At 45.3% G+C, this 24,682-nt stretch overlaps 1 protein-coding gene across 1 annotated transcript in view; it reads left to right on the top strand.

Annotated features, from left to right (window-relative positions):
• Positions 1 to 24,342, top strand: part of LOC104529090 (BTB/POZ domain-containing protein kctd15) — a 38,531-nt gene extending 14,189 nt beyond the window's left edge. Inside the window, exons 3-5 of the mRNA XM_010173280.2 lie at positions 9,765 to 9,909; positions 17,755 to 18,060; positions 23,812 to 24,342. Coding sequence (XP_010171582.1) covers positions 9,765 to 9,909; positions 17,755 to 18,060; positions 23,812 to 23,967 — 607 coding nt within the window. The 3' untranslated portion in view covers positions 23,968 to 24,342. The remainder of the gene's footprint in view (positions 1 to 9,764; positions 9,910 to 17,754; positions 18,061 to 23,811) is intronic.
• Positions 24,343 to 24,682: the final 340 nt, after the last annotated feature.

Below are 24,682 nucleotides of genomic sequence, written 5' to 3'. Positions count from 1 at the left end.
GAAAAGCTGCTCATCTTTCTTATGCCTGGGATCAGAAATAAAGGGCTGTGGCTCAAGCAGATTAACTATTCTAGGTGTTTACGTGAGCAGCAGGTACCAAACTGAACATGTTAGCTGTCACTATTTACACTTTATAAAAGGTTGTGCAGTCCTTGAGCATCCATCCCTCTTTCTCCTGCTGTGTACTGAAGCATACTGGTTTTGCAGCTCCCACACATGCAAAGGATGCGGAGGGCCAGACTCGCACCCTGAAAGGTAAATGAGTTACATTTCACATTTTCCCTGCCTTCACCAAGTCCCAGTGGGAGTTTCACTCTTGACTTCAATGAGCGAGGATTGAGCCCATTTATATTAAAATAGAACTAGTATCTGCATGTTTTCCAACCTCCCAGCATGCCCAGTTGTAGAAGAGTGATGGTAATAGAAATAATGTTCAGATCTAGTGAGATTTGAAAATCTTAGTAAAAACACTGAGTTAGCTTTCGCTTGAAGTTACAGCAAGTTGGTGAGCAACAAGAGAGCTGGCACCTGGTGCAACCCTGTTCTCATCAGGGTCCTCATAGCACCATGATTTAGGGGGAAGGGATGCTGAAAGGAATAGCGAGAAAAGGCTTGTATAGGCAGGAATGTTTTATTTGAATTGTGCATCTTCTCACGTATTAACAACTTAATTCTGTTGAGTGCCCACAACTCCCACAGAGTTTGAAATTAAATGCAGTTCTTGCAGGATTGGGACCTTTGGGAAACTAGAGAACACTCTGGGAAACTTAAGATGCTAGTTTAGGATTTTGTTTTAAATTAAAGAAGTTTTGTTTCTGCATTGATTTTCATGGCCAAAATTTAGTCTTGAGTTCTCTGTTGATAAAACATGAAAAGCCGAGAACCCTCACAGAGCTCAAATCAGAGCAGCAGCAACAATGGCATAATAAAAACAGGATACTTTTGCAATATAAATTTGTATTAATAAAGTTCAGTTAGAATGAAGTATAAGACACAAGAAGAGCAAAACCTGAATTTATACTGGAAGAAATGTTAGTACTGGAAATCCAGCTAATGTGCTTCTTTAACTTCAAATGAAAGTCCACAATTTAAAATAAAGAGAGGAATTCCCAAATAGAAAGGTATTACCTATAATGTATGAATTTCTGTGCAGTTACCTGGACTTTGGCATATTTCATTGAAAGGGTAGTATTTAGCTTCTACCGTTAACAAGTTCTGTGTTTTGAGGGTTCATATTATATTGTAATATTATTTGGTTACTTTTATTAAAAATATGCAAGTCAGCCAGACTCTGCCCTTCTCACTCTCCCCAAGTAGTTGGCGCTTGTTATGAACAGGGGTGGCAGAACTGGCCTATCTTGAGCTACAGTGACTGGAACCGCTGTGCTTGCGTTGGCCTGCCATCCATCCGCACACCCGCCGCGGTCCAGGCCTCCGTTCTGGTCATGGTTACTCCAGAGCAGCTCAGCCAGACCAAATGAATGCAAACGGTATGGTTACCCATCAAAAAATAATGGGAGGCTGTTTGTCACTGTCCCTGCTACAAAGGATGAACAAGCCATGTCAGTGGCACATAGGGAACTCTCTTAAGGGAGAATTGCAAATTGGACCTGTATTTGAAAGTTACATTTTTTTCTTGTTAAGCCCAGCAAGTGCATTTTGTGACTGATGACTTAAATAAATGTGGTGCGATGCTGATGTGTGTGGTGAATGAGTGCAGCTCTGTCTGTATGTGTCTGCTGATCCTGCCTATAAATGTGGTTATATACCAAATGCAATGAAAGGATTTGTAATACAGCAATTAACATACTAGAAACTGTTTGTTTAGTGAAGTCTTTTTATAGCTGTTAAAATAACACCCTAAAATATACAAATGCTACTTTAATAAAGCAAAATAAAATCATTAGCCTGACAGAGGGCTGGATTCTGCCACCCTTACTCATGGCTCAGCAGCACTTTGCTCCTGAGCTGTTGACTCCCCGCGAGATGGGTGGCAGAAGCAGGGCCCCAGGGAACAAACATGCTGCTGATAAATTTGAGATGAGCAGCCAGTGCTGATGGGCCTAATCCCAGTATCCCAATGTGGTGAAGGGCTCAGGGGTAATACCCTTGTAAACCTGGTGGGAATGAAAAGCCTGCAAAAGGAAAGCTCATGGGAGCCTCAGTTCCCTTAGTCGCAGGTCTGCTCCTTGTAATTGTCTGACCGCTCCTCCTCCTCCCTCAGGACCTGAAGGGATGCTTGACCGCACGGATGCAGGACCTGGGTGGCTCTTGATTACCAAGAGAATTTTTTAGTGTAGGAAAAGACACTGCTTTTTCTACCTGGGATTAATGTTTCCAATTTCTTTTCTTAACTGCTAATTTATGTATAGGCAATACTGTCTCTACAAATAAAATAAATGTGTCATGTATCAAAATCTAAAAATACATATACATTTCCATGAAATTATATATCAAAGTCACCCGCCAAAGTGATTTAAATGTGGAGATAGGCTGTTAGCAACAGGCAGAAAAGAGAGCTGTAGGTTCTCTTAACCTTACCATGAATGCTTTGTCTTATTAAAAAAATAATAGGTAATTTCCACTTCAGTGGATTTTATTACTTGTTGCTTCAATGGACTTTAATTGATAGTAACAAAGAACTGAAAACATAATTGTCCATGCCTTTGTTTTAAATACAAAATCCATCACGTATCTAATTTTGATTTTTAGTGATGGTATAAAAAGAAGAAAAAACATCCTTCCAAAACTAAGAACGATTCTGCATGGTAGATTATAATGTTCTTTATGGCTTATTGACTTTTAAAAATACATGTTGAACCTATATGGACAAGCTCTGATCTATTGCAAAAATAGATATTCTAGCCTGAACAGCAAAATATGAAGTATTAAATCTAGGTAATAGATCCTGCAGTTCCTTCAGATGCTTAATAGTTAATGAGTGTAATATCCTTCAAAAGCACTGCAAAGTGAGCATATGGCTTAAAAAACTCCTATGGCATTCCAGGATCAGCGTTGGGAGGCAGGAGCAGGAAGTTATAGGAATTGGAGGTGCGTAAACCTGTAACTTTGTGAGTTACCTCCTCCATCCCTCTGCTGAGACTGGACCGTATTACTTGATGCTCTTGTTAAAAATGGAGAGAGGGGTTTGGGGGTTACAGGCTTTAGTATCTTCATTTGATTCTCTGGTCAATCTGTGGTTGCTCACTTGTGCCATCAGGATTGAAGGTCTGGGGCTGAGCGATGCCTGTTATGGGGCCAGGCACTGCTTGTCAGACACTGGTGTCTGAGGCTGCCCTGCTGAAACGCGGGTGCTCACCCTGGCCTTGTAGGAGTGGTGGGAGAAGGAGTCGGGGGTCGGGGTGGCTCGAGCACACGTGGAGCGGTGACCTACCTAACACTGCAGGCTTGATGCCTGCACTCCAGGCAGGGACTTTGGGACTGGAAGCCAGTTCCTGATCTGGGCTTACTTATGCCAGAAACCTCCTTTGGGGCACCTCTCTGTGTCTTCAGGCGTATGAACTGGTCCCAAAGCACACGTAGCTGCTTGGATTTCATAGTTTGCAGAGCAGCAGTTTATACCCTCAATTTAAGACTCAGACTTTCCCCCCTACACACACATTTTCCCATCACTGTACAAATAAAAGATTTAAAAGATGCTTAAAACAAAATTCTCCCCAGCTGAAACACCCTCCAAGCCAAGTGTATGCCTGCAGCAATCTGGGGTGGTCAAGATGTTATCTTTGATTAAAATGGAAACTGTGGCAGAGCCGCGAGGGCGAAGCCCGCCCAGAGTTTCTGCGGCGTGCGGCAGCCACGTCGTGTGCACAGACCTGGGCTGTAGGCACTGCCTCTCCTTACTGCTATTTGCCCATAATTGGAGAAGGGCTTAAAATCACCACTCAGGTAACAGGCTGAAGGTACGGTATAACCAGACAACAGAGCTTTGTTTATGGACTTTCACGCTAATTATAGCTGAAGTTTTAAATTGAGGCAGATCAGAAAACCTACTGTAGCCAGATGCAACCTTTAGCCACGTTCCTCGCTGTACAGGGCATGAGGGAGCATGTGTCCTGGCAAAGACAATGGTTTAACATCTCTCCCTTAGAACTACTGTCAGGCCAGAGGGCAGAAGACACCCGTTTGCTGCTCAGCTGGGTTATCCCTGTCCTCCTCTGGCCAGCTTCGCCTGCTTTTTGGACAGGTTGGGTGCTTTAACATACCTCCCTGGGGAAGGCAGCTGCAGGTGCTTTCTCCATTACAGTTTGCTTTGCTGGGAACTTGTGCACAAACCCAATCAGTTCTACAGTAAAAACAATGGAAGTATAAAAACCACTACTGTAAAGATCTAGCAGCACTGTCAGACCATGCTGCCAGGGCAGCCACTCCAGTGACTTCCACTGTTCTTTCCCCACAGTTACTTTCTTGTGATGGGACAAGTAAGAGACTTACAACAGACAGAGCTGCATGGGCAGCAGTGCCAGGCACAGCGTAAGGCACTCTGGTCTCTCAGGAACTTCTGCTCCAATTCATGGCATTTTTTCTCTTCCAAGCAGACAACAGTATCTGTCCTACCCACCTTGAGCAAATATTTAAGAGCGAAGCAGCGCTATTTGTGCTCAGCAGCAGTGACTAAACTCTGCTCTGGCACCTGGGATGCTTTGCTAACATGTCTTGCAGGACAGTTTCAGGTCATGCTCGGTGTCTTGGCTCTGAACAACCCTCTTCCTCCTCTCTGCAGCATTTCCCACAACAACCTCCTCCTCCTCCAGCTCCACAGCGAGGCCCAGCAGCCAAGTACAACTGACAGCCACTGTATAAAACACTGGGAGAGCTGCAGAGCTCGTGTTGGCTTCACTGTGTGTTTGTGCTGAGTGGAGCAGGAGGGTGCACGGAGGAGTGGCAGGTACAGCAGAAGGCACCGAGTGGAGTGCAGACCTGTGCGCTTGCAGGAACCATGGACAGGCATTTCTCTCTTCTCACCCTCTCCTCCCATATTATTAGGCAAGAGACACATTTTAATGACAGTTTGCTGAAATGTGCATTCCCTGCTGATTTGACATTGGGCAGAAAAAGTGTCTACAGAATCAATTTTTAATAAATGTAAACAACTAAATTATGAATGACAAAAATATCACTGAACAGTTAAATATTAATCACATAATTACTTAAATTAATACTTTTAGTGCAATGTTGTGATAGAGAGTTTTACTTTACGTGTTGTCGCTGCGCTGGCTCTGCGGGCATGTCGGGGGGATGGGACTGCAGTGGTCCCCTTGGCGATGGGGCTCGGGGGCAGAGGGCTCTGCTGGTCCTTGCCACAGTCCCAGCTGCCGGTTGTCCCACAGGTCCCACAATCCTGGGTGCTCCTCTTAAAGCCCCTGTAGGCAGATATATTAAGAAATAACTTTGTTTTCTGTTCAAAAAGAGAGCTGCAAGAAAATGGCTAAACTGACCCCAAACCAGAAAGCAACCCCCCCTCCCAAAAAACTTTCCCATCCCAAAGTGCCATTAAACCCCCTGACAGCAGCGTGTGAGGTGCAGAGCAGTGGTTGTGCTCAGTGATGATCTCAGGGGTGCTCCACAGAGAGCTGGGGGTACAAAAAAAGCCCTGGCTGCTTCTAAGATGGCGTTGGGTGTGTTTATGGAAGAGATGGCGTGCCGTGAGCTCTGCTGCGGGGGCTGGAGTCACTGCCCTGTGGGCCCTCGCCGTGCTCCCATCTCGACAGACGCTGCAGGGAGCTTGCGTGGTGGAAAATTGGCCACCAACATTACGGGGGGTGTGGGTGGCAGCAGCCGTCTGTAGGTACTCGCAGTACGTGGCTTCCTCTCCTGCCCAAGAAACTAAAAAAATAATTTACTGGCGCTCTTGTCCTTGTGGGTTGGCTGGCTGCGTTGTTTGTTTTTAATCTAATAAAAGGAGATCTTAATATCATAGTAAAATTGGTACAAAGCTAGAAACTCGCCCCTTGGCGTTTTGGCGAAACATTATTGAAAATGTAAAAGCCTTTAGCAGAAACAACAGCAGCACAAAGAAATTGTAGAAATAGGATCAACAGGTTGTGTTCTGGCTGTTGGGAGGAGCAGAGAAGAGCATCCAGCCAGGGCTTGAGGTGCTGGTGAGACCCGCTAAGCTGGAGGCCAGACACCAGCCCCACTGTGGCTCTGCTCCTTAGGGACATGGTGCAGGGGTGGCCGGGAGCAGGGGTGGCCGGGAGCAGGGGCTCTGCGAGGGTCGGTGTGGGCAGCACTGCGGAGCAGTGGCCGGGCAGTAGGGAAGAGCACATTGCCAGGAGGGCAGGAGCAACTGAGGAGGAGGAACAGAGGGCTGTGAAGTGCTGTGCACTGGGAAGGTGGTGTGAGCATAGCGGGACCTGGCCAGGGAGGTGCAGGCAATGGCAAGGCGAGCTTGCCATCTTTAGGCTTGCAACTACTTGGATCGATCTTGGCTCGGTCTGCTCCATGCCTGGAAATTAAATCTTGGACAGAAATTTTTAAGAGCATTTTCAAATTAGAAAGTGAAGCATCTCTTGCAAAAAGTGGGAATGCTGAAGAAGCGTTCATTGCTCAGACTTACCCATTGCTGTAGGATCCAAGTGCAGCTCTGTTTGCCTCATCTCTGGCTTCCTGTGCCTCCCACCTCTTCACAAACATCACTGGAAGTACCATTCCCACGTGCCATAAGCAAGTGCCTCCTGAAAACACCGTTACCCAGTTTGTCCACTAGTACAGCAGCGTGCACCATTACCACTCATAAAAACAACCATTTTGGGGATGACTGCTGCCCAGTCTGAGAGCTGCATCTCACATCACATGGTGGGGTGCTGGAGGGAGCAGCTCCCTGAGGCTGCCAGCTGGACTGGTACCCGAGTTCTGATTGAACATCAACAAGTTTGCACAGTGCAAAACCATTCCCATCCCCTTACACTCACTGACTTGCCAGCTCTCCGACAGCCTGTGTGCATTTTGCTTCCATGCCTCTGCAAGCAGCATTTCATTCTGGCCATGCAAGACCCATCCACTGAGCATTCGGGTCCTGCTGGGGCTGCCCCCAGTCACTGTGCTCTTTTCCATGGCTTCACACATGATGAGAAACCCTGTCAGATTAACTTTCCTTTTGAAGCTGCCATTTGAGTTCACTTTGTGCTCTCGCAGCATCACATTTTCTGATGAGGGACTTTCTGCAGGTACGGTTTATACTGGTGAGAAGGGAGAAGCAGGAGCACTTTCCACATGCAGCGTTGTAACATGCTGCAGTGAAGTTGGTTCTTGGAACATAGCAGCCCCCAAAAACGTCAAATAAATCCTTAAGCTATTCATCACTCTTGTTTTTGGGGTGGCAGTTAAGTCTTTCAACACTCTGCAAGTTTCTTTCCCCAGCAGTAATTTTGCTGGTGAAGAAATACAGCTCAGGGCACACCACAAAGGCCTCAAAATTCATGTTTTGTTTTCATTACAAAAAAAAAAATGCTTCACTACATTAAAGAGTGGGCCATTAAAATTTTGTACCCTGTCTTCCCTGTGCTCTGTCGTTGTTGGCAAACCTTCCCCATGCGCGTGGTAGAGCCAGACAGCAGCCATCGCCTTGCATTTGCAGACTTCACAGAGAAAGTGCAGCACGGGAGGAGATTTAAGCCAGAGCCCCACTTGTTTAGGTGTAAGATCTTAAAACTTTCGATAGCCATGCAAATTTACTCGATAAATGTACCCTACTGAACCTTAAGCTGCTCTATCAGTGGTGCCTCTGCTTTCAGTCTAGCTCCGAACAGCACGCTGGCTTACATGCATATCTAAGGAAATAAATTAACTGTCTGATTCCTGGAATAAAATTTAACACTGTACAAGACAATATATTTAACTGTCTCAGGAAAATAGCCATAAAATAAGAATGAAAAAGAAAATAATGAATTACTGGAGGCTTACTGAACCTTGGCATTATATAAATTAAATGTTGCAGCGTGCACTGGATGGTGCATTCTGATACTGTTGAAAAGCTAGAGGTTGAAGAAAAACAGTGAACGTATTATAATTAAGGTTTAGGAGAGCATTTGGTTATTCTCATGAGTAACTCAGACTGGCTTGAATGCTGACACGGACACGAGAGCAGGTTGTAAAACCTGGAGCTTGCTTAAGAGAGCAGAAAGGTTTTAAGGTGAATTCAGTGGGGACTTGCTAAGTCCAGTTTTATTTAATATCTCCACAGTTAATTTAGAAATAAATGGCACGTTAATTAAATTTGCAACTAAATTAGCATGTTAGAAGATCAGACGGAGGTGCAGCTGTGGAGAGCAAATGTGACTGTGTTGCATGAACCTACAACCCAAAGCGAGCGGCGCGGGGCGCAGCCGGGAGCACCAGCACTGCGGGTGAGCAAACCTGCCCCTTCCCAGTGCCCGGCCGGGCGTGCGCCTGCCCCAGCCAGGCTGGGGGCTCCTCTCGCTGCCAGGACAGAAAGCTTGGGGCGGGTGGTGATGCTGGAAGGAGGAAGGCAGCGAGGCTGTGGCTGCAGCATTCACCAGCGGTGCAGGCCATTGCCCTTGGCGGGGTTTGGTGAGCAGGGGAAGCCCTGCCCTGGTCTCAGCAAGGGACGTGGGGACATTGCATGGCTGAGTCAAAAAGACGGCTCGGCAGTGAAATCCAGCAGGCTGCAGGATAGTCTCTGTGGGAAATGGAGGAGTCCTCACTGGCAGGGGTATTTAAGACTCGACTTTGAAACACGAGACACTCTGCAGTTGGGAACAATGCTGCGCTGTCAGAGAGATGGACTCAATTACTTAATAGGTCGTTGCTGTCTGTCTCCTGCGATTTTCCTTTCAAGAACATATATTCAGCTGGGTTATTTCTCATGGGAAGACAAAGTGTTCTGAGAGAAGCCAGGCGTTTGGAGGGGAGAGGCGGGAGGAACATCAGCCAGGCAGATGCCTGGTTTGCTTTCTGCAGAGCGTGCTTCTCCAGATGTGGAGAAAGCTGGAGTGAAGTAGCTGATGTGGTATTTTGGTCCTGTAATCAGGTGATCCCCCAGTCTTATAGGTCTTGCTTCCTTTTCTTTGCTCACAAAAGATTTGCCACATTGCTTTCTTCTGCCAGACTGATCCCCAGAACTACTGGTGGTGGGACTGTGGTCACACAGGCAGCGCTGCAGATGCTGCACAGGCCATTGGTTGCTGGTTTGTCAAAACATTCAGCGTCGGGTGGCCACTTATCCAGCACAGACAGGTCTGTTGAGCTCACCTCAGCGTACAGGCAGCCTCTCCTCTAGCACAGAGAGGCTTTCGTGGTGTTTGATCAAAATGACAGCCAAGCTGGAGGAGAAGCTCATGGCCAGGAGCCCATCTTCAAGTAACCATTTGGTTCTCCATTTGCAGGACATGGTGGACAAGGATGTATAATGGAGATGGTGACACATGTTCTCACCAAAATTACTCTGCCCGCCGTGGGGTGAGCGTTTCACAGGCACTTTCCTTGTTGGAGTCATGGGCCTGATTTGCAGCCCTGATTCAGGGCAGCACGAGCGTAGTGCTGGGGAGCTGCGGGGCTCTCGCTGCTGGTGTGTGCGCCTGTGTCTGCGTGTGCACACACACCTCGTGTGTGCAGGTGTGTCTGAGGCGTCTATCCTTGTGCACTTGTTTGTCACCAAATTAAGATACTGCATTACCTTATGCGCACTGAGTGGATGCAACTAAATTGGCTGGATGTTCTTAAGCCCTGAGGGTGTAATGAGATTTTGTCTCTTTTGCCCATTTCTTTTTCTTTTCTCTTTTCAGAATAAGTCGTCTGTTTAATGGCACAGAGCCTATTGTCTTGGACAGTTTAAAACAACATTATTTCATTGATCGAGATGGGGAAATTTTCAGATATATATTAAGCTTCCTAAGGACATCTAAGCTACTGCTCCCAGATGACTTTAAGGTAAGGAAAGCTATAGTGTGCAATCCATTTTTTCCCCCCATTCTGTCATTTGTTTTGGCGCAGGTTGGTTTGTGTGCTTGACCTAAACACAGTTAACTAAATGTTGCTGTTTATTGTTAGGATTTTTAGTCCTTCTGTATTACACCAGGGATGCTATTATTTAATAAATGGACCAATGGTTGTCATGGATACCATAAAAAGTTAAACGATGAAGCTCACGGCTAAATCAGTTTTTCTAAACTAATTGTATTTTCTCACATTTTTATCTTATTTATCAGGGTATAACAACAATTAAGAAACAACATCAGCAACTAGCACTTAACCAGGGTTTAATGCTCAGAATCTGAAAGAAATGTTTTAAATTTGATACTTAGAGCACTTAAAATTGTATAAATCTATTTCTTGTTAGTATAAAAAAGAAAACACCCTTAAACAAGCCCATGAGGATTTGTGTTAGTTATAACTGATGCAGATATTTTGATTTCAGGAAGTAATCTTTTACACAGTTTATGAATGTCAAAATTTTCTTGGGAGATGGAATTTACTGAGGGCTTTTTAAGGAGCAATACATGTTTTCTGTGAAATAATGGCGCTGGTTGTTGCTTTGCTCATCCTGATTGTTTAAACATTCTCCTCCTAGCCTTGTTTATTTGGCTTTGCACTTAAGAAACCTGCAACTTGTCATCCTTATGTATGAAAATTAGAAGACAAAAGTGTCCAAACTGTAGATGACAAGATTCAACAAAAGCACTAACTCCAAGATGAAATGAATAAATTGGGATGGCAACGGGGATCTGCTCAGTTAGAGGACATGGAACATTGCTGGAGAGGAAAGTTCCAGCACTGTGCAGTGAGATTGCACTTTGCATGATGGACTAGGGAGGCAAGAGAATTTGGCCAGTCATGACTGAGTCAGTCCAGATTTGTGGTTGCTGTGGTGGCTTTAGCTTTGTTGTACGCAGCTGATCCTCATCCTGAAAACCACTCCTCAGCCATTCTTGCCTAAGTTACGAGTACAATCATATTTGACCCTGGCATGGGAGTGTTTACAGTTAACGTTGAGCAGATCTGCTGTGTGATGGGAGCACACATCTAGTCCCAAGGCAGGGAGAAGTTTTGGCATTCATGGGTGGTTTTGGAGCTGCAGCCCAGAAGGGCTGTTCTGAGCACTGGTCTTTCTGGGGAGCAGCGGGTAGGTCGGGGAAATAAGAGAAAACACACAGGTAGGAGCGAGGCTAAAGACCAGACCAGTCCTGTCGATAATAAGATGGATCAAGTAGAAGGGGGTGGATGGAGAAGTGGTACAGGTAAAATGCCAGAGAGATGCTTTAGTGACAGCGTTTTGGACAATCTAGTGGGACAGGAAGGCATGAGAAGAGAGGGTAGAAGAAATGTAGTTTGAGCTGATCATGGCCTCAACCAGCATCCAGTTTTCAGAGGTGCTGTGAAACAAAACGAGCAGGATTCAGTAAGAGCCTGGAGGTGAGAGTGCTGGTGGATGCCAAGGACTTGTCTGCGCAGCGAGCCGCTGGCAGGGCTGGGAGAGACTCGGGAGAGCCGGCGCTGTGCCCGGGCTCAGTCCGTTGTTCCAGACCATCTCTTTGCATAGGGTTAACTGTATTTTATTTAGTTCCTCCCTGGGAGAGCTTTAGAGCAAACCCCAGGCTAATGAGGGCTCAAGAACAAAGCAAAGTATTGCTAGGTAGGGAGTAACTAAATAAAAATGCATAGAAGAATGCGCTGCAAAGCTATATTAAAACTGCATTGTAAACGGATTTGACTTCACAGAAATCGTGTAATTTTACCAGCATGATTAAAGTGACAGAAGACAATAATCAAAGGCAGCAAATGGAATCACTCGGTGTTTCTAAATGCAAAACTCTATTTAAGGTATAAAACCTGACAGGTTTTCCAGTGAGACTTGCATTAAATGTTCTTTATGTCAAACAAAGCATTATCAAGTGTTTTGAATATTTATTAGTTTTTACCCCTTAATTTAATCAAGCAGTTTATTAGCCTCAAGGTTTAGCCAACTTGCTTTTCAACTTGAATTGCTGCTCAGATGGTTATTTTGGAAAGTTTGGAATGTTAGTACCATACCAGCGTTATTGTGCTTGCTATTTAAGTGTTGTTTTCAGACTAAGTTAACACTGAAATGCAGAGAAAGTGGGGTATGTGTTCCTAGGCTAGTGATTCTTTATTATCAAGTCTGACTGGTGTGTTTACAGTGAATATTAATTACACTTCCAACTACTAATAAGGTAGAACTTGAAAGTGTTTAGTATCTGACAGGTCTCCCTGCTGAAAGGAACATTCTAATAGATCATATAATTTTCCTGGGTTTGGGGGATTTTAAGTCAGATGAAGCTATGCTGAGAAATTACCCTGAGTTGTTTGGCTCGGTTCTCCTTTGCAGTGAGCTCGTGCTGAGTGAGGTGATGGTGAGCAGCCCTGAGCTGCTTGCAGCTCCCTCTTCCTGCTCTGGTTCAGAGTCCCATGCATGGGACCTTGAGCAGCAAATGTCCTCGAGCAGAGCATGGAACCAGCACCCCCAGGTCTGCCATGCTGCTGGGTTAGTGGGGGGCTGGCACAGGAGCTGCCCCTCCTCTGCAGCCCAAATATTCTCTGCCTTGATCTCCCCCTGCCATCAGAAGTGTCTCCCCAGGACATTATTTGCAGCGTCTGTCTCTTTCACTGCCAATACATAACTTCACGCAAAACCCGGACCCAATGTACCTACTTATTTGAGACTCACTCCTGCTTAGAGGTCTTCAAACAAAAGTAGACATAGGCACTGTGTATGCTATGACTCCATCTTAAGGAAGGGAAGAACACAAATGCACAGGACATCTGAGTTTCATTTGGATCATAGAGGTCACTTGTAGCACCAGAACCCCAAGGACGACATGCTAATTTATTAATATCATTTTAAAATTAGTGTGCTTGCATCTAACTTCTGAGTGCTCTCAAACTGACCTTAGCAAATGGCGCAGTTGTCATTGTAGAAGTGAGCAACTTTCTTTCGTAGCCAGGAGTCAGATCTTCACAGCACTAAAATATAAAAGAAACATTGAGGCAGGATGACAGTTTGTTATTTCATGTAACAAAGAATAACAAGTGAAAAATGGATAGAAAGAGCCATTCCAGCCTATTCAGGAGTCAACATTAGGTACAAAAATAAAGGACCTCTTTAGTACGGAGAGAACAGCATCAGGTTCACGGGAGACATGGTTTTACAGTTTCTGTTGGCTGTCTCTGCCTGTAGTTAGCAGATCTTCACTGACCCACTGGCACTGCTGTCAAAACAGCAGCACAGCTGGCCTTGCAGTCACACTTCCCATCTCCTCCCTGGGAAGATGTCACCCTTGTCAGAGGTGATTGCAGAATTTAGCCAACATGAAATCCACCAGGAAAAAAGCTTTCCTACTGAATCATGAGCAGAAAATTATTTTGTGAAAGGCAAAAAGCTGCGTCTTCGAAAGGTCTGTTTAACTTGCCCATGAGATCTAAATGTTGTCCTGAAGTTGTGGATGGAGAAAGGCTGTGTAGCATCTCACCTGGCTAACTGCTCCCTTTTCCAGGTGACCTGTCAGAACTTCCCACTAGTTCCTACAACAGCCACAAGAAGTGGAAGGCTCATGAAGGCTTTTTGCGGTACTTTACAGCAAAATCAGAGGCTGGACTGTCCATATCCCCTTTCAGTCTAGCAAGGAGCACCCTGCTTGTGAGCAGGGACCTTGGCTGGTGGGAATCACCTTTGGAGTAAAGTGACATTCCTTGGCTAAACACAAGCAGCTCCATTAGCTACTGTACACAGTGCTTGACTCTGGGCTGTGCTGCCACAAGGTACACTGCTGTTAAGAAGTTGTGAAGGTAGGGAAATAATCCTTAGAAGAAATGGGAGATGCATCATGAGTCCTGCAGGACAAGGAACTCTTGGATACTGTACAAAATCTGCTGCGGGATGCTGCCTGCAGCTCAGCACTGCTGCAGTGATGCCAGGGCTGCAGCCTCCGTGAGAGAGGGGCTGCAGTGTCACATTTACATTTAGCAGCATAAGCCTGGGACAGAAGCTGTACCAGGCTGCTCTGGGCCCGAGTTTCAAACTGGGTGCACCTTGCCACTGTGCTAGGCAGTTAACTCCCTGTGGCTACTCCTGTGCCTGGTGCAGCGAAATGTGCCACTTCTGGATAGGTCTGGAAGATTCATGTCTGCATCTGCCTTTGGTAACTTACCAAAATGAGCAGCATGGAAATGTTTTCTTGGAGCTCCTATGGCACCTCCCTGGTGAGGTCCCATGTGGGTTGAATTCTTCTACTTCATATTTCATGTTAAAGTTTTGCAAATCATGAGGGTAGGATTTTATATCTACAGTGCAAGGGTGGAAACACCTATGTCAGTATTACCTGGGCATCCTGAGCATCCTGTGTAGACAATCCAGAGCTGGGCATTGTTTCCAGTCTGGTCACAGCCACGCAGTGCTCTGATGGGCGTATAAAACCTGAACGAGAAGATTGTGCACTTAACGGTGTGTCAAGGCCATTACCCCACCCAAGCACAGGCTTTAGAGAACTGGACCCCTGCGCTGTCAGCCACTCATTCTTTGTTCCTGGTTTTGCAAAATCCTCTTCCCTCCCTACATACCTTGTCAGACTCCGTAGCAGTGCCCAGGTCCCTCGGTGCAGAAATGGCAGATGTCCTGTGACAGGAGCCAGAGCGGTCAGGGCGGTGGGGCAGGCTGTGCTGGTGGGGAATGCTCTGGGGCAGCATGCAGTATGGAGAGTGGGGGGGTCACAGAAGGTGTCCCTTCCCAGTGCTGTCACTGGTGGACAGCTCTGAATTTTCTCCTGCCGTTCCTAGCAGATGATGCTTTTTTATCCCCTCTGCTCATTACAGCCTAACAATTCCCTTTATTGCCCCTGCCGGGTAACAGGCAGGTGCCCAGACTCCCTAACGCCGCACGTGCGCGTTGCCTCTTTGCACCAGCACCCCTCACCTTCCCAGCTGCTGTTACAAACCACCTTCCTCCAGGTGCAAAACCCTTGGGCGTATTTGTGCTCAACCCAAGTGTGGAATGGACGTGGAGATCAGAGTCTTATTTTACAAACTGACCCGAGCACCTTGGCTTAACCAGGCAGTTTAGGACTGGCTGCATCCCACTGAGCACACGAGGCTCCAGCACAGCTCTGGTTTCCACACGCCTGTCTGAAGCCTGGCTGTAGCATTCTGAGCTTGGTAGTGGAAGAGCTGTTTCATCTGAAAACTGTTTGTCTTACCACAAAATGATATCAGAATATAAAATTTATCTTATTTAGGACAAATATGGTTAGCAGGAGTCACCAAAGCGTTGCATTTGATGCAGTAGGCTAATAGCTGGCTGTGGGGGAGGTAGAGGTGGTGTGGTCCTGGTTCTGTGTGTGCTTTATGGTATTACTGTTGTGGCCCCGGGGGTGCTGGGCCATTGAACTCCCGTGATTCAGGATACTGTCAGCCTAGTCCAGAGCCCAGCGAAGTCACTCAGAAAGACTCACATGAATGTAATGGGCTTTGCATCCAGCCTCAGGAGCACTGAACCTCTCTTTACTTTCAGAAATGAAGGACTGGTTTTTATATGGCTGTACCACCCCTTCTGGGTTTTACTACTGAGTTTTCTTAGCACATATTCAATTGATTGACCTTACAAATAATGGTATTCTATAGAAACCATGAACACAGATATTCTAAAACTGGTTTTTTCAGGACCTATTGAAAACAGTCAGAGACTTTCTATTGCCTTCAGTAAACACTGGATGCTCCTTTTCACTTTACATTTTTCCTTAGCGCTGCTGTTTTCCTTTGCTCAAAAAAGAGATACATGGGACAAGCAGATGCCCAGTGAATGTTTGATACCCCCCCCTGCACACACCTCTGTAATAGCTGCGGAGAGGTGATGCACTGTATTGCTCCAGTGTCCCACATGAAGAAGATTTTAGAAAGTTTGGGGCAGGGGTTGTTTTTTGAAGCCACTAATCCCCATAGGTTTAAACTGATCCCATTCCCAGTAACCAGGGAGCTTCACCCCTGGGCAGAGAGAAGCAGTAACAGCTCAGCAGCGTGCTGATTTTGGGGAGGGGGGAAAAATACCTTCCATCGGGGGATGAGGCGGCTTCTTTAATTTTCCTGTTGTTTTTCATCTTCCATCTCCTTCCTGTGAGTGTTTGTTGCCCTCATTTCTTTCCACTTGCTCTTATCACTCTTTTCTCTCTTTCCACTGTCCTTTTTTCCTCCTTTAGTGGTGCGCATATTGTCCCAGCCTTAACAGACATCAAAGAGATGTAAAGGATCGGGTGGCCCTTTTGTAACTGATAACCTTGCTGGTGTCACTGTGCATATTCACACATCTCCAGGCTGTGGGCAGCCCTGGGGTGAAGGAGCACCTCTCCACTACTGGTGGTGGGTCTGTGGTGCCAAATTTGAACAGAGCTAACTGCTTTGGTTCAATAATATCCTGCAGCAGCAGATTGTACAGGTTAATTCCAAGCTGCTATGAGGTGTCACACCTTATTGTGCTGCACATTCATTGGCCTTTGATTGTGCCTCTTCCCTGAGTCCTGGGGACAGGAACACTGCCATTATTTTTCATGTAATTTTGGTGCCCATTTCTTGATTACTTCTTGTCATGCTCTTCTTTCCAGTCCAAATGATGCCAGTCATTTCACTCCTGTGATTTTTAATTTAGTTTCATTGCAGTGGTGGAGAACTGGCCTTTAGGTCCAGGTGTTGACCTACAGCATACTCCACAAAAGTCACGTAGCGTACCTGCGGTGCAGCATTTCCACCTGTAAACAGGCATCACAGCCAGGAAATCAAACGGCAGGTCTTTGAAGAGAGGAGCTGGTGCTGTCCTCTTGTTGCTCCTCTTCCCTTCTGGAGGCTGAAGGAGGCGGTGGGGCCAGTGTAAGCAAACTGCCCACCACGTGCTTGACCCTCTCTTTCTTCTCTGGCTTGGTCTGGTGGGCACTGCTGCCTGCTTGGGTCTGGGGCCTGCTGACACCCTTTGCCTCAACGTACTCTCATGCATTTAAGCTGAGATGGGAAGATCTGTCAGAAATCTGATGTAAAGTTATTAATGAGAAGGTGCAGAAGACATCTCAATCAGTGAGTGGGAAATGGGATCAAATTGTGAATTTCAGTTGCCCAGAGCCCAAGTGAGGAGATGGACAAATGCCTGGGAAGAACTGTTTAAGTTGTAGGAGTGCACAGTTGAGCTCCCAGCCAGAAAAATGGTCACTACCTCCGTATGATTTACCAGGCTCCAAAATACACTTTAAATACATGAATAATCATGAAATACAGGGAGCAGCTGAGCTGCGGCAGCTGAATTTCAGACTCAGCAAAGACAGGTGAGAAGTGAAGCTGAACTGACATCTTCTTCTCTAACATGTGTGTGAGAGGTGACAGCAAAGCCCGAGATCTTCTGCTGTCAGAGCAGAAGTGAGTATCTGAGGCCAAGAGTGAAGATTAGGGCTCAGGACATCTCCTCTTAGATCAGCAGGCTTTGCTTATTGCAACCAGGTATTTTGATTTCTTAATCCAAAAGTAAAGCCTCCTGGCATTGAGCTCGTGGGATAAGAAATGAAAGAATAATTCAGTGCAATGGGAACTTCATGGTCAGCTCAAATAGATTCAACACTAACACACTGTGGTTTTCTGTGTAGGTGTAAGTATGTGGATACCTGTTGCCTTTGCGCTCTTGCTGACAGTACATAAGCCTAAGTAGGTCAAACAGGAACAATACTCATTTTTAAAAGAGAACTATAAGCATTTCTAGTTTCTCTCTCTCCCTCTCTTTTTTTTTTTCCCCAGGACTTTAATCTTTTATATGAAGAAGCAAAGTATTACCAGCTGCAGCCAATGATTAAGGAACTTGAGCGATGGAAACAAGAGAAAGAACAAAGGAAACATTTCCAGCCTTGTGACTGCTTGGTCGTGAGAGTGACTCCAGATCTAGGGGAAAGAATTGCATTGAGCGGGGAGAAAGCTTTAATAGAAGAGATCTTCCCGGAGACCGGGGATGTCATGTGCAACTCGGTAAACGCAGGTTGGAACCAGGACCCTACCCACGTCATTAGGTTTCCTTTGAACGGATACTGCCGGTTGAATTCAGTGCAGGTAATGGCCTTTCGGTGCTGGCTCATCTATTTACTGGGGTGTTTTTTTATTATTTCTTGTTCAATTATATGCAAATTATTTGCTTCTGCCCAATTACCTTCAGTGCTTATACTGCAAGGAGACATTTTCTGCCTGGTGAGATCACAGTCTTTCAGGTTTTCCTAAGTCTAAGCAGAAAAATAGATTTAGATTTTGTGTATGTTAGTGCCATGCTGGTCTCATAATGGTGTTATACTGATAAATGCTAATTTTTTCATCAATGTATAGCCTGCAGCAGTTTTTTTTTCCTCCAAAGTGCCCCCAGGAAGAAAGAGAGAGTTCCAAAAACTACAAAAAAAAATCTCCACACCATTTTATAGAAAATGCAACAATGTGTAAATGCATAATTTATGTCTCACTCATAATTAAATGATGGTGCCTGCGGGATGGACTTAAAAAAATTGATCTCTGCACTTTTTTTTTTTCAAAAGGATGTTCTATAAAAATTGCCCAGAGTATTTTAAACAAAATGTATTTCATTTTATACTCAGAGTTTTGACATTAGGTTTAAAATTAAATATATGAAACAAAAGAAGATAACTGGACAGATAGGTGGATGGCAGCAGAAATAAATATGTGGTTTGTGTTTAGGCAGCAGCCTTATGGGCAAGAAATGCCATTTCACAAGGGATCACTGCCACTGCGGCCAAGCTTTGGCGTTGTAGCTGTCCTTGGGCTGCGGAGAGGGAACAGTGTTGTTGATGATGCTGTTAACTTGTGCCTTAATTAACGAGGGCAAAACAGAGCTCTTGGTTTTTGCATATACACCTTTAAAATATGCTGCAAATACTTGTATTATGGAAAGTGAAATCAACCTATAGGGAAATATTTCCAAAGTTACCATCCCCTGCAGACAGGCTGTGGCTGCAGACCTTCACTGGGCTGTGGGAAATGCCTTAGTGGTCTCGATAAACTTCCCTGTGGGCAGATACCCACAGACAGGAGGCCCATGGGACAGGCTGGCCAGACAGGTTCGGGAGGGAGGTGTCATAGCAAGGGAGGGTGAGAACCTAGAGCCCTTGCTCACCTGTGTTGGCATTACACAGCAAGCTGAGGCACCCTGCATCTCCCAGTCTGCCAGTCAACAGCATGTTTGGGAAACCAGAACATGTTTGCAGTTACCAGAACATGGAAAGGTGGATGGAGTCATTTGCAACCTGCATTTGATGCTGCCACCCCCTCCTTGGGGCAGCTGCCCCTGGTGCACTGGGCAAGAATAGAGGCTTTTGTCTGAAACCATAAACCCAGCTATTTCTGGTGATTTTTGGTTCAGGACTCCTAAGTGGTTTTTATTTGGTTGAACTTTAACAGTCCGATGCCTGTGGTTAATTTTGCACAGTCCTTAGCAATTTCACGTTTGGCAAGGTTTAGAGTGGGCTGCCCCGAAAATAGAAGGCTGGAGGTTGGTCGGAGGCAGATCCGTTTGCTGGCAGTGGGAACAGTGCTGAATTCATCACTGTGCTGGGTGGCGAAGGGAGCAGCTGCAGTTTAGCAAAGGTAAGTGCGTAGGGAAGCGTGTTCCTGTCTCAGCCACACTGTCCATGTGATCCAGTTAGATGTGTGCGAAAAATTAGAGTAACTGGAACAATAAAGGGTCACTGGGAGCCACTGACAGCACCACAAGCAGCCAGTCAAAGTGCTGGATGCCCACATGGCTTAGCACTTGGCTGTATTTTATCCTAAGTGGCATACTGGTAGGAAACGCCTGCTTTACTAAAAGCTGAATCCTAATTAGTGTTATTATTTGAATGTGTTTTGAATTCAGTCAAAATTCAGACAGAATCAAAGAGTCTCTTTGCAGGTTCATGTTGTGAAAAAGAATTTCTGTCAAAGAGTCTACAGTCTAAATAACATTACTAAATTACATCATTTTACTAAATTACATCATTTTACTATATAATTAATAGAAAATGTTTTCAAGCACTTTCTGGAAAATGATGCATTTCTGAGAGCAAAGGCTGATGAAATCAGCAGCTAATTATCATTGGCTCTGATGGTCTCCGGTCAGCACACAGGCGCTGCCCTTCCCCTCCCCAGGACTTCTTGGCAAAACAATACTACCTCAGAAGCTGGAAGTACAGCGAAGTAAATGCACAGACTTCAGGGAGGAGGGTTAGCAGGGGTAGTGCTTGGAAGAGCAGAATCATTTCTAAAGAATCTCAAAGAGTGACACGGCAACTCTGCCTGCTGTTCGCCGAGATACAGCACTTCTGTCTCCCTGTGCCCTGCTGAATGTATTTGGTAGCACAACTGCAATACCTGTAAATTCTCTGGATCTTTGGAAAACATTTTCATTAAATGTTTTGTGTCAAGGACTGTGCATATGAAACAAAGAATGTCAACACTGAGTAGGTAGTGACAGCCAAAAAAAATACAGTAGCTCTTAACAGCCATTGGTAGTTACATATAGGTACAGAGTTTTCTCAAGACTGACACTGTTTTTTCAACACCTCGCAACAGGTGAGATAGATGAGCTTACCTTAGAGAAAATTCTGTGATGCTTGTATATGTTGAACGTTGAGTCTTCATAATTAAGAATGTATTCATTAGTATTCTGCAAAATTTAAATGAAATGCAATAAGTGAAAGTATCATGTTTCTATTTGGAAAAACTTCCAACAAAATCAGAGTCTGTATCTTGATGTGCTTGGAACATTGGAAGACAGCATATTAAATCCCAGCACAAATCCTCTATTTAATACTGTGTGTATGTCTCCCTATATGTAGGAGAATCACAGCTGATACTCATTTACTTTTTGGCATATTCTCTTTGGAGATTTACAGGAAAGTAGCTCTGATTTGACTCAGAGACACTTACTGGTTTCCCTCTGTCTGTATCTTACCGTCAGAAAAAGTAACGTGCATCCAGCCCAGTTCACTCAATGGCATTTCAATCTGCTCCAGTTCAGCGTGCCGAGTAGTCTTGTGCAGGCACTGCCACATCGAAACCAGCGCTCAGCGCACATGGGAACAGCCTTTTGGAGGCTGTGTCCATAGTCCTGAGCACAACCTCACCCAAGTTACACTTAAAACTCTACAATATTTAAACATTTTCTGCACTGTTTACAGGATCTGGCCTGTTTTATTTCTTGCTGAGAAAACTGATGATACCAGGGTTTTTAACACTAGACTATAGCCTGCAGTCCAGTCCTTTGAGCACGTAGGTAGCAAAAGTGAATCGCTTTGTTCTGCGTGCGGTGCTCTGAGGTGTAATGTCTACCTGGATTGTGTGTTTGCAGAGAGCTGGCTGGGTAAAGAGCAGTCCTATATGAACATGCAGCCTTCCATAGCTTTGGACCAAGGCAAGCCCAGGGCACTGCCCTGCTTCCTTTGCCTTACAAGCAAATTGATTTTTAAAAGTTTTTACAAGGATTGTGAAGTCATGTCTCTCTCTGATATCTTACCTGTCAATCCTCTGTTTCACTGCCAGTTAAATGGAGGAAGGCTCCTTTCCTGGAGCTGGGTTGCCTCTCGTCTTCATCTTGCCAGGTCTAGGAACAGTCCACGTAACACAGTCAAAATCCACTCCAGCCTGTGCAGCAGCAGTCTGATGATGTCTTATTCCTCCTTCCCTCCCAAACCCCTGCCTTCCTCTTTGAGCCAGGAACAAGCATCAGTGTCTGCTCCCCATTTCTGTTCTACAGGCTGCATACAGCCCAGACAAGTAGAGGAGTTGTAAGCGCTCTCTCACTCTTAAATATACTTTGGTAACTTATTTTCCTCCCTGCTTCTTCTAATCTCTCTGGGTTAATTTTTCTTCCATGCACTGGGGTGCTTTTTCAGTCTTTTAGTTCTACAACTTTATTACAGTATAAAGTACGTAAAAATCAGGGCAAAAGGCAGTGAGATCTGGCAGATGCGACTTTCTGAGAACATAAGTCCCTGTGTCCCAAGGCCAGCCAGAGCTCCTCGGGCAAGCTGATTTCCAGCAGATTCTGCACGGCTTAGGCAAAGCTTTACTAGAGCAGCTCCTTCCTTTTGTCTGTCCTTAGCAGCCAGGGCAGCAAGTACAAGGTTTAGTTACCACTAAAAACCCAAACCAAGGATTAGAATGCAGATGGCTAACACAGGCGACCTCAAAGGAGGGTTCCCATGGATTAAAACCAGCAAATGCTGCCGTGGTTTGCATGGCACTGTGATACCACTTCGATACAGTTGTCCTGTTGAAATTGGTTACCCTTGGTAAAGGCTCCAGACTGATGTTTCTGGAGAAAGCAAAGCCCACATTCAGTCAGAAGCAGCAGTGGACTAAGAAATGCACCTTGTCCTCACGTGGGTCTGTGTGCGGGGGCAAGGGCAGAGGTCTGGTGTGCAGATCAAGTCTTGTCTTGATGAAGACACAAGCTTGTGCCTTGAAACATAAGACTTTTAAGTACTACTGTAATAGTGTAACTGCTGAGGTGCTTCACAGGGCTGGTAAAACCAAAAAAGAAAGCAAATTCTTTCTGTAACATAAACCTATGAAAGCATATGAGTTGACTCTGTCTGAAGTTGGCTATATTGCTTAAAGACACTTCTCTAGGTGGAGTGAATGAGTTTTTAAATAGCTTTGACCCTATCGTTGCGGGTGGCAGACGGCTGTCGTACCAGGGTGCTGGTGTTACCAAGTTCATCAGGTTTTGTAAATCATCAGGTTCACTTCCCCGTGCAGCGGGCTCACGCGCTGAGGCAGCGGGGTTGGTACCTTGGGTGAGACTGTTACAGAGCAGAACAGGCTGCTTCCCTTTGTGGCATTTATCAGTAGAGAAAAACACAGGGACCGTGTTTCCAGGCTGCTGCCCTGGACTCAGGAGAGCTGCCAGCAGGAGGGAGGGAGGGAGCACGGCATCTCCTCCAGTGGGTCTTGTGCTGCAGATCTGCCAAAGGTGGATCTGGCATCTGCTCTCACCTAATGCTGAGAAAAGTCTGTGTACGTCCTGCTCTGCTGGGAAACCGTATATCAACACACTCACCCCTGTGAAAACATGGCCCCGATCATATTGCCAGGATCAGTATATCCTAGGGTAATGTGCTGTGTGACAGGCTCAGAAATTAAAGTTGCCTCTGGGTTCCTTAAATTCATGCATCTAAATTGCACCTGCTTTTCTTTAGAAGGAGAAAGAGAAAATACATATTTGGACAATACAAACTTACCCCTTTCTTGGGTCAGAACGTTTCCTTATTGTCCACATCTTGGCTCCGCATCCCGTCCCTGCCATGCTTTGCTAAAAGCAGCTCTCCCTTCCAGCGAGGGGAAATCACAGCTGCGATTTTCATGAGGATCTGGTGGAAGTGTCACTCAGACTCCTAATACATTTTCATCTGCCAGGGAAGAGCTGAGAAATGTTTTCAGCCCCTTTCTGTAAGACTGTTCATATTACTAATGAATAATGGACGCTTTTTATTACAACTTAAACCTGATGTTGCTTTCTATAAGCAGTAAGAGAGAGCATCAATATCACTGCAGTCCAGTATTTTACTATATAATGTACTGAGCTGCTCTGCAGAGTGCTTATTTGTTTGATTAATTTTTGTTTTCTACAGAGGTTTGCTGAGAGCGAGACTTTAATCACAGGATAGTCATTTAAGAATAAGTTATAGAATTATAGCTGAATAATATTCATTCAGTGAGGACTCGAAAGACTAAATCCGTCATTTAGATCTGGTGCTCCTGAATGCTTCTATCACTAAAATCTGCTCAATATTAATCTGATTTTTTCCCCCCACATTGCAGGTGCTCGAAAGATTATTTCAGAAGGGATTTAACGTGGCAGCTTCATGCGGTGGTGGGGTGGATTCCTCTCAGTTCAGTGAATACGTGCTGTGTCGCGAAGACAGACGACCACAACCTACCCCAACAATCAGAATAAAACAGGAGCCCCTGGACTAGACCCAACCCCTACTCCTTTGTAACCGTAGAAGTGTTTAATAGTCCCTTACGTGAAACACTAAGGATTTGCAAAACAGTATTAGCAAACAGATTTTGACTTTATGTTGCCAATTAGTGGTATTCTGAAACTACCTGTCACATAGCCAGCCATGAAATGCATTTGAAGAACCGGTTGCCCGTTTTTCACAATGAAATTCCTGCGCACGCTCGGCGTACCAGGCCTGCTGGGAACGTACTTTGGGCTGAACAGCTGTGGTGGTGAAAAAGGCAAAGCTTCAGGAACTCCTCGACCAGACTTCTGCAGAAAGACCAGTTAAAGGGATTTGAATAGATCAGCAGGAGAAACGGTTCCGACAGCCTTTCCAACGATACCCCAGTGCTGTGACGCGTGGAAGCGGGCGCCTCCGAGAGGAAGATGGTACACAAAAAAACTGCACTGAGTATCTTCCCCGACTGCCACACCTCCTTCATATCAGACATGCTTCACACCTCCACACATTACGTTACACTTCTGTGATTGTACTCACTCGCGCTAGCAAATGGCTTATTTTTATACAACATTTCCAACTGAAATATCTCTCTCTGGACAGAATCAGAAAAGGACCAATTTATAGTCAACTGGTGCTCAGTACTAAAAAACCCACAGAAACGAAAGAAAAAAAAGCGACAAAAAAATCTGACAAGGCTGATTATGGCAATATTTACAAAAGTAGGG

Source organism: Antrostomus carolinensis, unplaced genomic scaffold, assembly GCF_000700745.2.
Source record: "Antrostomus carolinensis isolate BGI_N321 unplaced genomic scaffold, ASM70074v2 scaffold43048, whole genome shotgun sequence".
NCBI lineage: Eukaryota > Metazoa > Chordata > Aves > Caprimulgiformes > Caprimulgidae > Antrostomus > Antrostomus carolinensis.
Note: the sequence above shows the minus strand (reverse complement) of the source record. Positions and strands in the feature narration are given on the sequence as shown.